The 16,118-nt window shown below is 54.6% G+C and overlaps 1 protein-coding gene across 1 annotated transcript; it reads left to right on the top strand.

Annotated features, from left to right (window-relative positions):
- Positions 1-6,306: 6,306 nt before the first annotated feature.
- Positions 6,307-6,648, top strand: LOC145409600 (uncharacterized). Its single transcript, XM_080279952.1, has one exon. The coding sequence runs from the start codon at positions 6,307-6,309 to the stop codon at positions 6,646-6,648; it is 342 nt and encodes a 113-aa protein (XP_080136078.1).
- The last annotated feature ends 9,470 nt before the right edge of the window (positions 6,649-16,118 follow it).

Below are 16,118 nucleotides of genomic sequence, written 5' to 3'. Positions count from 1 at the left end.
GGAGGATCACACTGGGGGATTGCAGTTCCGTGAGGGAGCGAGTAACACTGGGGAGGGTGGTCACTGTAGGGAAACAGTCCCGTATCTGGGCGTCAGGCACTTCGTGTGAGTAATAGAGTTCACTGTGGCATACTGGGGGCGAGTCACACTGGGGAGGGTTGAGAGTGCATCACTAGGGCTCGGGGATAGGGGAAGGACCTTCGTGAGGGCCGAGATACTGGGGAGGGATTTGGGAGGGGCACAAACAGGAATCTACTACTCACAGTTCTGGCGGAGTGGAGGACAGGTCTAAGGGGCAGGAAGGCTTATGCCGGGAGCTTCAGGTGTCGGGCCAGCATGGGAGGTGGGGTGCCCAGTGAGTAGTATAGGGGCAGATGTTCCGTAGGTATGCCACAAGTCCTCGGGGAATAAGTGGGTGGTGTATGGGGCGGCTCCCTAGCTGCTGCAGCCCGGCAGGAGGATGGGCTCCTGGGGCTGGGGCTGGGACTGAAGAGGGCCAGGAGGCGCGCTGCTTGGTGCCGGCCCTTCGTCGTAGTCGGGGTCTCGGGGGAGGACCAGGGGAGGACCAGGGCTGGGGTCGGGCGTGAAGAGGACAGAGTCTGCGGTGAGCTGCTGGGATGTCCTGCTGGGGCGGCCATCTGAGCGGGGCTGCGGTCTCGCCATCGGGAGGAGGCCGTCAGGGGTGAGCTGTGGCCTCTCGTCCTGGAGGAATCCAACAAAACCAGGGGCTGCAGGGACAGGACACCAGCTCTCAGGGATGTCACGTCTGCTCCAGCCTCTGGTGGGGTCCCTGAAACGAGATAGGAAACGTCCTTTGGTGAAGAGGGACTGGCAGAGGGACACCTCACTTCACCACCGGAGGAGAGGTCTGGGCAGGTAGTGCCTGTCTCTACCGGAGCCTGGGGACGGACTGGGGGAGAGCGCTCAAGGACCGACTCTTCGGACTCTACAGACCCTGACAGCAGGGAGTAGGTGCCCAATGGATATGCCCGACTATGGCCACAGCTCCGACGAAGGCTGCTTTCCAGCCATTGTCCCGAAGGCGGGGAGAAGCCGCCCAATGGATACGCCCAGCTCTTGCCTCAGCTCCAACGAAGGCTGCTCTCCGGCCCTTAGTCTGGAGGCAGGGAGAAGGTGCCCGATGGATATGCCCAGCTATTGCCACAGCTCTGACAGAGGCTGCTCTCCGGCCTTTGGGTCTGGGACTCCTGTCCTGGAGACAGCACTAATTGATGGCAATGACTCGTTTGCTGCTCCTTGTGGGGGATAGCAGCCCTTTAGGCTCCACCTGAGTCCTCAATCAAAAGGGAGACCGGTCAAGGGGACTCGGTGTCCGAGGGTCTGCTTGGGAGCTTGTCTTTACAAGTCTCACCCCAATGCTGGCGAGTGTTCCCTCCACTGAAGTGTAGTGTACTTTTACTGTACACTGCCGGGTGGTCTGGCTGTGGAGAAGAGGGGCATCGGGTCATGTGAGAGATACAACGCTTATGCTCGAGAGGCTCGGCAGGTGAAAAGAGCCTCCCCGTCATCTCCTTGTGAGGTGGGGTCACCTCCCTGTACCCTCCTCCTAAGGTGGTGGTGTCTGGCTCGCCGAGCCGGCCTTTCAATGATTACACATATAAAATGCGCAAAAAGAATACCATAAGCCAGGTGCTCACTGACACAACGGTGATCCAACACAGAGCAGGGATGAAATATGCGTAATTATTACTAGTTAATCCGCACACACTGAGACGCAGACTAACAAAGATGCAGGCCTATGTCAGCCTGTGCATCGTAGATTCCTGCTGGACCCACACACGTGCGGCTCAGTGACCACAATGGTGCTCAAGGAGGAGCTGGTAGAGGCTGTCTGTTGGTAATGAGTGTTGTATGACACCGGTCATCTAGATTATATGTGAGAGAAGATGAAACGAGGTATGTGAGCTGAAGCTTCTAGTATAGGAGTAAATATTACGAATTTCTATAGTCTATACGTTCAATGTAGTAAAGAATTTTTGTCCCTTTTTTTGTTGTGATATAAGTGATATAATGCATCCTATAAGCTCAGAAAGAGAAGCAAGCATATGTGTGTGTGTGTGTGTGTGTGTGTGTGTGTGTGTGTGTGTATGAAAGAGAGAGAGAGAGAAAGAGAGAGATTGGAGGGAGTAGTTCAAATACCCGCCATGGCAAACCACCACCAAGATGTCACGATCCCCACACCAGGGGGAAATCACAGAGAGGTTGAAAAGGAAAGCGGGTCATCCCGGCTAGAGGGACATATGTCCCCTACGGTCCCGTGCCCGTATTGCCCGCAACAGACCCAGTGGGAAGATTTCAGTCTGGGGGCACTAGCTCTCAACTGGACTAGCCCTCAACAGGTTCGGGGTGGGACTAAAGCTCTAGTCCCGAGCAGCACCCCTGTGACAGTCTCCAGCCACACACAGAAGGAGACGGCCTCAGCCACTTAAAAAAGGGAGACGGCTTCCTCCACTCACCAAAAAGAGAGACGGCTGCAGCCGCACACGAACGGAAACAGCCTCAACCACTCGCTAAAAGAAGACAGCCTCAGCAGCTCCCAAACAGATAGTTCTCCAGCCACTCAGGTGCTGCTCCTTCCCCCTCCCCTCCTACAGGAACAAGCGACGGCCTCCAGCCGTGTCTGGGGAGAGAAGGGTATGTCCCCTCTCCTCCTGTAGCTTCCCACGGGAGTACGACACTGGTGATGGCCAACAGGCAGGTGAGGCCTCCCCCTGCAGGGCACCAGTGACAGCCCCCAGCCACGCCTGCAGAAGAGGGACGGCCCCCAGCCACCCTCCCCCTGCTCTTCTTTGCTGATGCAGCCTCCAGGAAGATCCCCTCGGCCTGGAGACAGTGTGGCACTACCCCCATGCTGCCCCTGGGAGTGTGTGCTATCCAACCAGTGCCTGTGGGAGGAAACCACCTGACAGACTCCTGCCCAAGGAGATGCAGCAGCCCTACCCTGACGGCGGTCCAGTGGGAGGGAGACCGCAGACGCTGGACTCCCTGAGGCGCCCCCGCTCCCCCAGGGCGTACCCTCTCCAGCTCCAGGCAACCCTCTCCCAAGAGTAGCAAGGAAGAGATCCTGCTCAGCCTGTTTGGTTCCAGCCCAGAGGACCAGACCACCCTGGCAGGCCCCATGAGCTAAGGGCCCCTCTCCATGCCCAACCACAGCCCCCAACCGACGACATCACCACTGAGGGTCGTCCCGTGGCCCTTGAGAGAAGGGACACCTGACGGGAACCCTCCTACACCTGGCCGACACCTGGGGCTTGCGCGGTCCCCATACTATAACCTGAGCCCCTCGCCCTACCAAGTGCAATAGTGACTTCAGGTAAATGTGATTACAGTGCCTATAGAATTCACACGTAGTGCAGTATTTGTACCCTAACATACAACCCAACATACTCTTGTTCCCAGATGTAAGACAATGTTGTGTTAGTGCCTGTATCATTGTGTAAAAACTAATAAGGCACTCAGGCTGGTGTGTTAAGTTACTATTTTGTACCATACAGTGTCCATCCAGTATCCTGCGTGATACTCATTAGCCAGTCAGGACCCTGTAGTCCATCCAGCCCAAGTGATCACAAATAGCGTATTGTGTGCAATCCACACTGTATTGTGTAGAGATTGTGATTTGGTTAATATATGTGTAAGGTTGTTGCCCAGAGTTTTTGTGTCCTGCTCTTCTAATTGTGTATTCTAGCCCCAGTCTCAAAAAGAGGACCTCGGCTCAATTGCCAGGGTGCTTTAGGGATGAGAAGTCGGCCTTAAAACACCTAGCATGACACTAGTGGCCAGCGATGGCTCTTGACCAAGGAGGAGCAAAAAGGTACAACAGCAAAATGGCAACAAAACCTCATGTACAGTTACCCAAGTTCAATCAAGAACAATACGACATACACACATACCTATCTGTAATCAAACCACTGCTGGACATAGGGTTTGAGAACGACAAACAAAAAATCACAGTCACCCTACCCCTCCTGGGCAAAGCAGCGGCCAGCATCGCACTGAAAGTCGTCCCAGAGCTAACATGGGCAAACTTTACCAAAACAGTAATACAGGCTCACGCCATCACTAGGAAGAGTTGTGGCACTCCCACAACTCGATAGTTTAACTTATGACAAAAACCTGGATGACACACTCATCCAGGCCAGGCGGTTCATCACCACTGCATACCCGGAAACACATTCTAACCCTGGAACAACACACATTCAACACGATATTACGGGTCCTCCCAGGCATGGTCAAAGAACATTTCACTATACATGACCCTATGGGAGACCTGGATCAAGACCTTCAGCCCATACGGCGCCTCCCGACCTCCCACTCCACCCATCAACAAATCAACGTGCTCAGTAAATTCCCTTCTCGGAGACCAGCGCTCCCCAGCAAACCTTGGCCACCCTCAGCCCACACCAACCCCATGCCAACATCCAGCCTACCCAGGTCGCACCCCACCAACAAGCGCCCCAGCCCCAAGGAGAACCAAAACCTAATTTCCATTAATCCGTGGGAATTTACCGCTTGCAGCCACTGGTGTCCATTCCATGACATCAGAGAGCAATTAAAAGCTGCCAGACGGAGACCGGCCACCCAGGGATGACAAAAAGTGTCCTCCCTTGATAACAAGGGCCCCAAGGATGACACTGCACCCACAGAGGACACTGACCCCAGGGGAAATGGAACCAGAGGAGGACAAGATCCGACAGGAGCTGCATTTTAGGCCCACTCCTGCACCTCCCCACGGTGGCGGGGCCCACCTCTCAGAAATCCCATCCCCAAGTCTACGACAAGATGAGACTGAATGGGGTAAAAGTGAGGCTTCTGGTCAACACGGGAGAGACCAGATCCTGCCTCTACAGTCACTTCTTCTCCTGTAACAAGTCGGCTTTTGGCCCACCTTTCCCTACGTCAGCTCATCTCATGGACGCAGGGGTTGGCCTCCTACCCATCCGTGGGGAAACCCGGGCCCTATGTACTGACGCCCACCAACAAGTCTCCACTCAGCACAAGTTTATTGTGTTCAACTCCACCTGCCGTGCACACAATGGGTACATGGGATTGGACCTCCTGCAGAAGCTATGCGCAAACATTGACTACCACAAGCAGCAGCTCTGATTCCAGAAACCCCCGGATCCCCCTCCCCCTTTCCCCGATCCATGTGTACATCCAGACCCCTCCCACCCCCTTCACCCTCCCCTCCTTCCCCCCACCCCCCTCAGCCCATCCCTCAGCCCCCACACCCCACCTTCCCAGCAACCACTGCATCCACCTAACATTCCCTCCCCACCATGAGGCCTGGCTCCACCTAAACAGGCCTATCAGTGCCTCTGTCCTGTTTTCCCCCAACCTACCACCCAGGACCCTCTCGGCCTGTCTGCTGTCCCCCACCTTCCTCACCCCCCCCCCCATGTCGCCAGTCAGAATAGCCAACATCTCCACCCCCCTCCTCATGCTACCCAGGGGATTAGTGGTTGGAGAGCTGGATGAAGCCAAGCCTTGCACCGGCCTCCCCTCTTCCCCAACCCACCACCCTATCACCCTTGCCTGATCATCTCTCCCCCCATCAAGCACATAGCCTCCGCTGTCTTCTCCTGGATTTCCAAGACCTCTTCATTTCAGACCCTACAGACATCAGCCACATCACCTACCTGACACATGAAATACATATGACCAGACCACCCATATGCCAACCATCCTGGCAAAAAAAAAAAAAAAACAACGGGCTGAGGAAGACTGGCAGGTCCAGTACATGCTCAAAGCCAGTGTTGTGTCACTCTACACCAGCCTGTGGTCCTCCCCCATCGTCCTCATCAAAAAGAAAGATGGCATCATGCATTTTTGCGTGGGCTGCCGCCGATTAAACGATGTGACCATCAAGGATGCCATGCCCTCCCCAGAATAGAAGACTCCTTCGACTCCCTACATGGAGCCTCGTGGTTCTCAGCCCTGGACCTCCAGTCGGGATATTGGCAGGTCCCCATGCACCCCGAGGACAGGGCAAAGACGGCGTTTTCCACTAGCAATGGGAAACACTATGAGCTCAACGTTCTACCCTTCAGACTCTGCAACGCCCCTGCCACCTTCTATAGGCTGATGGAGTCTGTCTTCAGTGGCCTCACCTGGGAAATCTGCCTGGCGTAATTGGAGGACATCATGATCTTCAGCAAAACATGGGCAGATCACCTCCCACACCTCAAGAAATTCTTTCTGCATATCCGGCAGGCAGGTCTCAAACTCAGGCCCTCCAAGTGAGTCCTCACAGCCTGAACTGTCACCATCCTCAGCCATGTCATCTCGATGGATGGCATCTGGCCCAACCCTGACAAACTGCAGGCCATCGCAGACCTCCTGCTGCCACGAGATATTCACGGAGTCCACGCCTTCCTGGGCCTCGCGTCATATTATTGGCACTTTGTAAAAGAGTTCGCTGACATCTCCAGATCCCTCCACGACTTAACCAAGAAGGGAAAGCCTTTCACTTGGACAAATGAGAGCAGAGCTGCTTTCCAGGAACTGAAGAACAAGCTAATCACCGCCCCAATTGTTGCCTTCCCCAACTATACCCTGCCTTTCCGCCTATACACAGATGTATCCCTCTTGGCAATCGGCACTGTCCTTGCCCAGGTACAGCAGGGGTGAGAGCACATTTTTGCTTGTGCCAGCTGCACCCTTAACCAGGCTGAAAGGAATTATGCTGCTATGAAAAGAGAATGCCTAGGCATCATCTGGGCCCTCGGAAACTTCCGGACCTACTTGTCCAGTACGAATGTCACCATTATCACCGACCACCAATCACCTCAGTGGGGCTGGCAATCTGACACACATAATGCCCAGCTCATTAGATGGAGGGAAACACTAGAGGAATTTAACTACAAGATTTCCTACCACCCCGGCAAGCTACACACCAACGCTGATGCCCTATCCCATCTACCAATCAGCTCCATCCGCAGTGAATCTGAACTCTACAACAGTGGCACAAAGGAGAGTGCCCACATTGGTTACCACCCCACCTGTTCTCAAAGTTCCACCGGCAGTGTGATCATCCATTCACCCCATCAGGATACATCATGCTCGACCCTGACACCGCCTTAGACACCATGACGCACTTCCACTCTGACAATGGGATTCATCAAGGCATCAGGAAACTGATATAGGTGTTTAATGACGCATACTGGACCCCTAACCCCTCCAACCTAGCCAGGCAAGTCACCCAGTCCTCCGAGCTTGTGCACTAGGCAAAGATACCACCCACACTCCAGGCCCATCAGGGAACATCTCTGCTCATAAACCCTGGCACCTACTATCTGTTGATGTAGTGGGCTCCTTACCACCCAAATCCGGCTACAAGTATATTATCACTTTTGTAGATATTTACTCTAAGTTTCTCATAGCCTGTCCAGCCAAGGAACACCACGCCACAGCCATGGCTGACGCACTCATCCACTATGTCTTCCCCTACTTCGGGATTCCACAGGCCCTACACTCCAACAATGCCCCCCGAGTTCACCAGCGCCGTATGGCAGGAACTCGCAACCTGCTACAGCCTGTCTCACTTCTCCCCATACTGGCCCCAAGGCAACGATATGTGCGAGGGGAGCCACTGCACCCTCATGAACCGGGTGCGAGCCCAAACAAAGGAGCACAAGAATGAGAAGTGGCCCACCCACGTCAAAATTGCAAAGTGGGGGATCAACTCCTGCCCACGAGATGACAGTATATCACCCCATAAAAGAATCTTTGGGGAGGCCCCCCTCCTCTTACCACTGCAACAGCACCTACAGACCCCCACAGTGATCCCCATGTCCGACCCTCTCCACCACCTCAAGAGGCAGTTGCACCACCTGCAAAAGAGCCTAGATCTACAACCAGACACAGCTCCTGCCAGCCCTTACAAACCAGGCGACTTAGTAGTAGTGCCAAAGCTACCCACACCCAACAAGATCTCCCCGTGCTTCATGAGCCCATACACAATCACCCGCATTCCCAACCCCAACCAAGTCATAATAAATTATCACAACACCGCGCACATTCCACAACCAACACGTGCGGCCATTCTCACCCACCACCCATGACACGACCCCGCTCCTCCCATCCCCAGCACCACCTCGCCACCACCCGCCACCCCAAATCTCCCATCTGATTCATATGATTGTCACATTACACCCTCCTCCTCCCTACCCTCATCACCCACTCCTTCCCCGCTGGCCCACTCCCCTGCTGCACCTCACACCCCCTCAGCCACCACCTCACCACCACTGCAGATCAACCCACCCAAACCAGAAAGCCTAAATCCACTCCCCTCTGTAGCACACACACTGCCCTCACCGACGCCTGCCACGGCCCCCACACCCACACCTCCTCTCCTCACATACAACCCCCAACTCATTCTACATCTCAGACACCATGCACCACCCTCACCCACACCAAATCCCCACGGAACATCCAGAAACCACACTCATCACAAACACAGCGTGGCAGCACTTCCACCTTCCCACCGACACCCTCTCCATGCCCTCAAACATCTCGCGCGACCCCTGCACCTCGAAGCCGCACTCACACCTCACTACCCATGCCCACACTAAAAACTACCATCACCTGTTCCGACAGCCTTTCGCACCCACCAGCCTTTCACTCCACCACACCATCCCCTACTCCCCCCACCATCACCCCCACCCACGGACCAAACGACCCCAACCCATCACACACAACACTGCCCCCATAACATTCAGAATACACCAAGTCCAGTGGAAAACTCCATCCCCCGCAATTCCCGGGGAAAACCGCCGCACCTACCCTCGTCGGCCCCATAAAACCCTCACCACCTCACCGATTGCCAGCATTCAGCTAAGTTCCGCTGGACAGCAACCAACACCAGCCATGAAAGTACGGCAAGCCACCTGGATCCCCCCCTACAGGAGGAAACAACACGTCTGAAGACCCCACCATCTCCTTTGACTCCTCCACACAACCTATCAAGCCTCCACCCTCTACATCACCTATGCCCCTCACCAGGACCTGAACCTACTCACCTCACACTGGACCACCCTCCTCCAGCACCTGTCCCCCGTTCATAGCACCGACACGACCAACACTTACTACCTCCAGCCACGGGGACGTGACTTATCCCCTGAAGACAGTAGTGAAATACCCACCCTGGCAAACCACCACCAAGATGTCGCGATCCCCACCCCAGGAGGAAACCACGGAGGGGTTGGTAAGGAGTGTGGGTCGTCCTGGCTAGAGGGACATATGTCCCCTACAGTCCCGCGCCCATATTGCCCACAACAGACCCAGTGGGAAGATTCCAGTCCCGAGGGCAATACCTCTTAACCAGACTAGCCCTCGACAGGTTCAGGGTGGGACTAAAGCTCTAGTCCTGAGCAGCACCTCTGTGATGGCCTCCAGCTGCACACAAAAGGAGATGGCCTCAGCCACTCACAAAAGGGAGACGGCCTCCTCTGCTCACCAAAAAAAAGAGAAGGCCACAGCCGCTCACAAACGGAGACAGCCTCAGCTGCTCCTAAACAGAGATGGCCTCCAGCCACTCGGGTGCTGCTCCTTCCCCCTCCCCTCCTACAGGAACCAGCAACGGCCTCCAACCATATCTGGGGAGAGAAGGGTACGTCCCCTCTCTTCTTGTAGCTGCCCACGGGAGTACGACACTGGTGATGGCCTCCAGCTGCACCAGCAGGCAGGTGACGGCCCCCGCCTGCACCTCGACTGCACGTCACTCCCCCTGCAGGGCACTGGCGACAGCCCCCAACCACGACTGCAGAAGAGGGACAGCCCTCAGCCACCCTCTCCCTGCTCTTCTTCCCTGATGCAGCCATCAGGAGGATCCCCTCAGCTTGGAGACAGTGTGGCACGACCCCTTGCTGCCCCTGGGAGTGTGTGCTATCCTGTCGGTGCCCATGGGAGGCAACCACCTGACAGACTTCTGTCCAAGGCAATGCCGCACCCCTACCCTGACAGCGGCCCAGTGGGAGAGAGACCACAGACGCCGGACTCCCTGAGGCACCCCCACTCTCCAGGGGAGCGCCATCTCCAGCTCCAGGCAACCCTCTACCCAGAGGACCCTCCAGTCTGGAGGACCAGACCACCCTGGCATGCCCCATGAGCTAAGGGCCCCTCTCCACGCCTGACCACAGCCCCTGACTGACGACATCACCACTGAGGGTCGTCCCGTGGCCCTTGAGAGAAGGAACACCTGAAGGGAACCCTCCTACACCTGGCTGACACCTGGGGCTCACCCGTCCCCATTATGTAACTGGTGCCCCTCACCGTACCAACTGCAATAGTGACTGCTCAGGTAAAAGTGATAACCGTGCCTATAGAACTCACACGCAGTGCAGTACTTGTACTCTAACAGACAATCCAGCATACTCTTGTGCCCAGATGTAAGACAGTGTTGTTAGTGCCTGTATCACTGTGTAATAACTAATAAGGCACTCAGACGGGTGTGTTAAGTTACTATTTGGTACCATACAGTGTCTGTCCAGTATCCTGCGTGATTCTCATTAACCGGTCAGGACCCTATAGTCCATCCAGCCCAAGTGATCATAAACAGTGTATTGTGTGCAATCCACATTATACTGTATAGAGGTTGTGATTTGGTTAATATACTTGTGAGGTTGTTGCCTAGAGTTTTTGTGTCCTGCTCTTCTCGTTGTGTACTCTAGCTCCGGTCTCGAAAAGAAGACCCTGGCTTAATTGCCAGGTGCTTTAGGGACGAGAAGTCGGCCTTAAAACACCTAGCATAACAGTAGTAGTAGTAGTAGTAACAGAAGTAGTAGTGGTAGTAGTGGTGGTGGTGGTGGTTCTTTTATTTTTTATGCAAAGAAGCCAAAGGCCAGGGGCCCACAAACTGCTCCCTCCAAGCAAAAAATAAAAAGCCAAATTCAAGACCCATTCATTTTAAGATGCCTGGACATACTGCGTTTCAAAGACTGGAGATCGTAGGCAATAGGAAAAAACAGACAGAGGGAGACAGTTCCAGAGGTGACCTGTTGCATACATGAAAGACTGGGAGTAGCGGTTAATTCTTGCATTAGAAAGCTGGACAGAAAAGGGATGAAATTTTGTTGTTAGATAGGTGCTACATGCCAGCAATAGTGGTGGTGGGATGCAACCAGTCAGTTCACAGGAGGAATGACCATTGAAGTAGCAATAGAAAAGAGATAAAAATGCAACAGTGCAATGAAGAGACAGAGGCTGATGGGAGCAAGTAAGAGAAGGAGAGTTGATGAGACGAAAAGCCTTTGACTCCATCCTGTTGAGCAGAGCTTTGTGTGGGGAGCCTCCCCACAAATAAGAGTTGTAGCCTACTCTACAAAGGGACGAATAAAATCCGTGTATAAAGACAACTATGCAGGGGTAAAGAGGGCACGGAGTCGGCTTAGCACACCCAATCTCTTGGAAGCAGATTTTACAAGAGAAGTAATATGTTCTTTCCAAGAGACATCCAGAGAGAATGAAACCCGAAGTATGAATAAAAGGTGACGGCGAACTGAGCTGGATATTGTTAAAAAATAGAGGATAATTCTGTGGAAGACTGTCAGGTTGATAGTTATAAGAACTGAGTTTTTGGTGCATTAAAAACAAGGTTATTTTTACCCCAATCAGAGATATGGGCCAAGTCAGAAATTCGGTGTTCTATAGCCTCATCCCTTGTTTGTTTTTGTTGATGCAACTGCTGAGATGGACTCTGCGGGAAGCAAATGGAAAGGTGAAGCGTGGTTGTGGTGGTGGCTTCAGTGACATGTAAATAAAAGTTATATGAGATACCATATCCGTAATGCTAGGCGTTTTAGGCTCGGCTTCCCCTTCCATAAATGCCTAGCTTATAGCGGGGCTCTCTTTCGACACCGGGGCTTAGACAAATAAGAAAGGCAGGACACAAAAACTCCAGGCAACAACTTTACACATGTATCGCTTAGTTGGACAGGGGAATGAGCAGATGTTACAGGCACAAGTATACTGGGCGATTATAAATTCTTACGTCTAGATATGGTTAGCAGTATCTCGCAGGATACTGTTTTGGGTCACAGTGAATAGCACTTGAGGCAGAGTGTCTTTAATCAGGGAAGTCCAGGTTCTCTATGTGTGTGGAGTTGTTAAGGTTATTTCTCACTGGGGAGGGTTGTGTAAGGCACTGGGGTCTGATTATGATCTTAGTGTTACGAGATATTTTCTGGTGGTAGCGTATTTACCTCACTACCCTCTACTCTTATTTTGCTTTTAAACAGTGTCACTTACTCCACCACTTTGATATCATTATTGAATCTTGTCAGTGGGGTGGCTTACTATTCTGTCCCCTGGGTCACATACACTGTTCACTGTATCTATCCTTCTCTCCACCACTTTGGTATTATCGCTGACTTCCACTAGGGGGTCAATTCATTATTCTGCCTTTGCACTGCTTGATCACTGACATTACACAATTATCGTCACTCAGGTTGAATCTGGCGTCGTGGCGGTCAGGTGCAAGGGAGGAAGGGCGGCACAGCTCCGCTACTAATGGAGCTGGGCACCACCAGGGGCCTCTGTACCTAGAGGCCACGGGATCACACGTAGCAGCATCGGTTCTTGGCCAGGGCTGTAGGTGGTGAAGGGTCCTGCACTCTCAGGGCTGGGGACAGGAGTGCAGCCCTCAGGGCTGGGGCCGAACTATTGCCTGAACTGGTCGTTCAGGCTCCTAACATAGGATGAGGACCTCCGCCGTCGAGGTGTGGGGAGTTCCCGCCTGGGAGTTCTGGGGGCGGTCTGGGTTCCCGAGGGCTGCAGTTCCCGGGGCTTGGCAGCGCAGAGAGGAAGGGGCTGCAGCACCGGTCTGCGTCAGGATCTGTCAGGTGGGTCTCTTCCAGAGCCAGTTGTAGGGAGCAGAGGCCGGGTGAGACTACAGGGCCTCTCCAATACTCCTCTACACCCGAGACTCCTTCTGTGACAGGGGTCGGGGAACAGGCATCGGTTCCAGGCGGCGGAGTTACAGAGCATCTTCTGCCGTAGGGCCCGGCTAATGGCCATGGCTTCCTAGGGGCATGGCTAGAGGCCGTCGCCAGGGCCTGGCTACTGGCTGTGGCCTGGGAGAGTGGGTGGCTGCCAGCAGACCCAAGGAGTGACTACAGACCATCTGACGAAGGTGGGAGTGACTACAGGCCGTCTCCTTTTGGAGGGGTGTTGAGCGGCTACATGCCGTCTCAGGGGGAACACCTTTGGAGCGGCTACAGACCGTCTCCTGACGAAGTTGGGAGCAGCTACAGGCCGTCTCCTTGGAATCGTCAGAGAGGCTACAGGCCGTCTCCTTAAAGAGGGGTGAGAGGCTATAAGCCGTCTCTGGGGTACTGGCAGCAGCTGAATAGGCAGCTCCACCCCTTAGCTGATTGGTGAAGGCTCGCCCAGAAGGTAGTATGGTATTCCTGCTATGGTGACAGTGGGCGAGCTCGGGGTCATAGGGGCAAGCGGCCCGGGCTGACAGGCCGTTGTCACTCCGAGTCCCGATGCGCTGTCATTGCTCATCTGTGGGCTCCTTGTGGGTGTGTGTGGGTATTCTCAGGGGCACTATACTGCATTTTACCACCGTCTGCTGGGAAAAAGCCACGTCCCCGTGACTGGAGGTGTTAGACTTGCATATCATAGGTGGCACAGACTGGCTGCAGGTGTCAGAGGAGGGCGTGCCAGGCTGTGGCTGTGGTGTTCTCGTCCTGTTCCTCATCGCAGGTGAGGAAGAGGGTGGAAGTGGTGGTGGAGGAGCAGAGGAGTTCGAGAAGGTGGTGTGGTCCTTGGACTTGCTGGTTAAGTCCTAGTGATGGGGCCCATACAGCTCACTGTACTTTAGTGGTGGTAGTTGTTACCCGTGGTGTGGTGTTGAATGCTTGAGATGGATGGTGAGTGTCGGGTTTTATGCCAGGGTAATGCGGCATAACGTCTCAAGGGAGTGTAGGTGGCTGGGATTTGTGCTTGATGTATCATGAGTGTGAGATGGTTTAGGGCAGGGGTAGGAGTGTGATTTTGTGGCAAGGCGGGTGGCAAGGAAGAGTGTGTGTATCAGGCAAGTGGGCGGGAGAGGCGCCCGGAGCATGTGGTGGTTGTTTTGAGGGTAGGTATGGGTTGTGTTGTGGGTGTGCGGGGTTGGCGTGGGCGTGAGGTCCGTGGGACTTGTACAGGTGGGTGTGGGGTGGTTGGGGCAGGAAATGGGGAGTTGGGGGTGGGGATGTGTGTGGGCGGTGGGCTGGAGGGTGTGGGGGCGGCTGTGGGTGATGGCTGAGGTGGGGGTGTGGGGGTGGGGGCGGGACACGTGGTGCTGGGTGTGGGGGAGGAGGTGGCAGGTAGGGAAGGGGTGGGGGGCGGCGGGGTGTTGGTGGTGTCGGTGGGTTGTCAGGTGACGTGTGATGCGGCGTGATGGCTGGTGAGGTGGAAGCAGCGGGGAACAGGGAGGGAGAGAGGGGGAGGAGGAGATGGAGCAGTCATTTGTGGTAGGAGGGGGCGGTGCGGAAGTAGAGGGTGGGACAGGGGACGGGGCCGGGGCGGTGGGGGCAGGAGTGCAAAAGGGGCATATGCGCCAGTTTCAGAGGGTGTGGGGAGTGCCGTGGTACTCGATGGTTACCTGATAGGGGTTAGGGACGCGGATGATGGTGTGAGGTCCAATGAAATGTGGTGCGAGCTTGTGGGGGGTGGGGAGCTGGGCTATCATAACTGTGTCACCAGGATTATAGGGGTTGGAGGCGGTGTCGGGGCTGAGGTCCAGGTTGTGTTGGAGGTGGATCAGGCGGCATTTGAGGTGGTGTAATGGGTCTGTTGTGGGGGTTGAGGTGGGGGGTTGCAAATTCTGCCGAAGGGGCAGGAGGAGGGGTGTTTCCCCAAATACTCACTCATATGGTGAAATTCCGTCCTCTCAGGGGCAGGAGTTGATGCCCCATTGCACGATTTTTATATGGGCGGGCCAGTCGTTTTTCGTGGTTTCTATCTGGGTGCGGAGCTGATTCATCAGTGTACGATGGCTGCGCTCGCATACGGCATTTCCTTGTGGCCAGTACGGGGATGAGTTGGAGATATTATAACCGAAGATATGGGCCAGCTCCTCCCAGATCTTACTGGTGAATTTGGGTGCATTATCTGAGTGGATCGCTTGCGGGATGCCAAAGTAGTGGAACACATGACAAAGGAGGGCGTCGGCCACTGCGGCAGCGTGGTGTTCCTTTGCTGGGTAGGCCACAACGAATTTGGAGTATGTGTCGATGAAAGTGATAACGTTCCTATAGCCTGATTTTGGAGGCAAGGGTCCCACCACATTAACTGCCAACAGCTCCCAAGGTTTGTGGGCGGTAATATAGCCCAACAGACCTGTGGTATGGGTGATGTCTTTACCGACGGCGCACGCGCGGCAGGTTTCATAATTTCCTTGGCAGGGGAGGAAGGATTTGGCGCCCAGTAGGTATCATTGAAGACTTGCATTAGTTTTTTCGTACCCAGGTCAGTGCCATTGTGGGGGTGCAGGTGTCATAGGGCGTCGAGGGCGGTGTCAGGGGCTAGGAGGATATGGCATGATAGGGTAAGTAGATGGTCACCCTGGCGATACAGTTTCTTGAAAAGGTGCTGGGGAATCCAAGGCAGTTGCTCTTTGCGATGCCGCTGCTGGAGGAGGTCTGGCTCTGGCTGGGTGGCGTGGGTGGGGAGCTGAGAGAGGGCGTCCGCGTTGATATGGAATTTGCTGGGGCGGTACGAGATTTCATAGCTGAATTCCTCCAGGGTTTTGCACTATCAGATGAGCTGGGCGTTGTGGGTGTCAGACTGCCACAACCACTGGAGGGACTGGTGGTCGGTAAAGATAGAGACTTGGGTCCCGGAGAGGTATGCCTGGAAGTGCTCAAGTGCCCAGATGATGCCTAGGCACTCTCTCTTGGTGGCAGCATAATTCTTCTCCACCTGATTTAGGATACAGCTGGCACAGGCGATGATGTGCTTGCGGCCCTCTTGGACTTGCACTAGCACAGCGCTGATTGCAGTTAGGTTGACGTCGGTATAGAGCCGGAACGGGAGGGCATAGTCGGGAAAGGCCACAATGGAAGAGGAAAAGAGCTTATCTTTAAGCTGTTGGAAGGCGACTCGTCTCT

This window comes from Coenobita brevimanus, chromosome 82, assembly GCF_032717465.1.
Source record: "Coenobita brevimanus isolate Jiangsu-jjx chromosome 82, ASM3271746v2, whole genome shotgun sequence".
Classification (NCBI taxonomy): Eukaryota; Metazoa; Arthropoda; class Malacostraca; order Decapoda; family Coenobitidae; genus Coenobita; species Coenobita brevimanus.
The sequence above is the reverse complement of the archived record's forward strand: the minus strand, read 5'-3'. Positions and strand labels throughout refer to the sequence as shown.

Bases quoted from the DNA above. Each gene is read 5' to 3' on its own strand.
- LOC145409600 (XM_080279952.1), top strand. From the start codon at position 6,307: ATGGATGGCATCTGGCCCAACCCTGACAAACTGCAGGCCATCGCAGAC.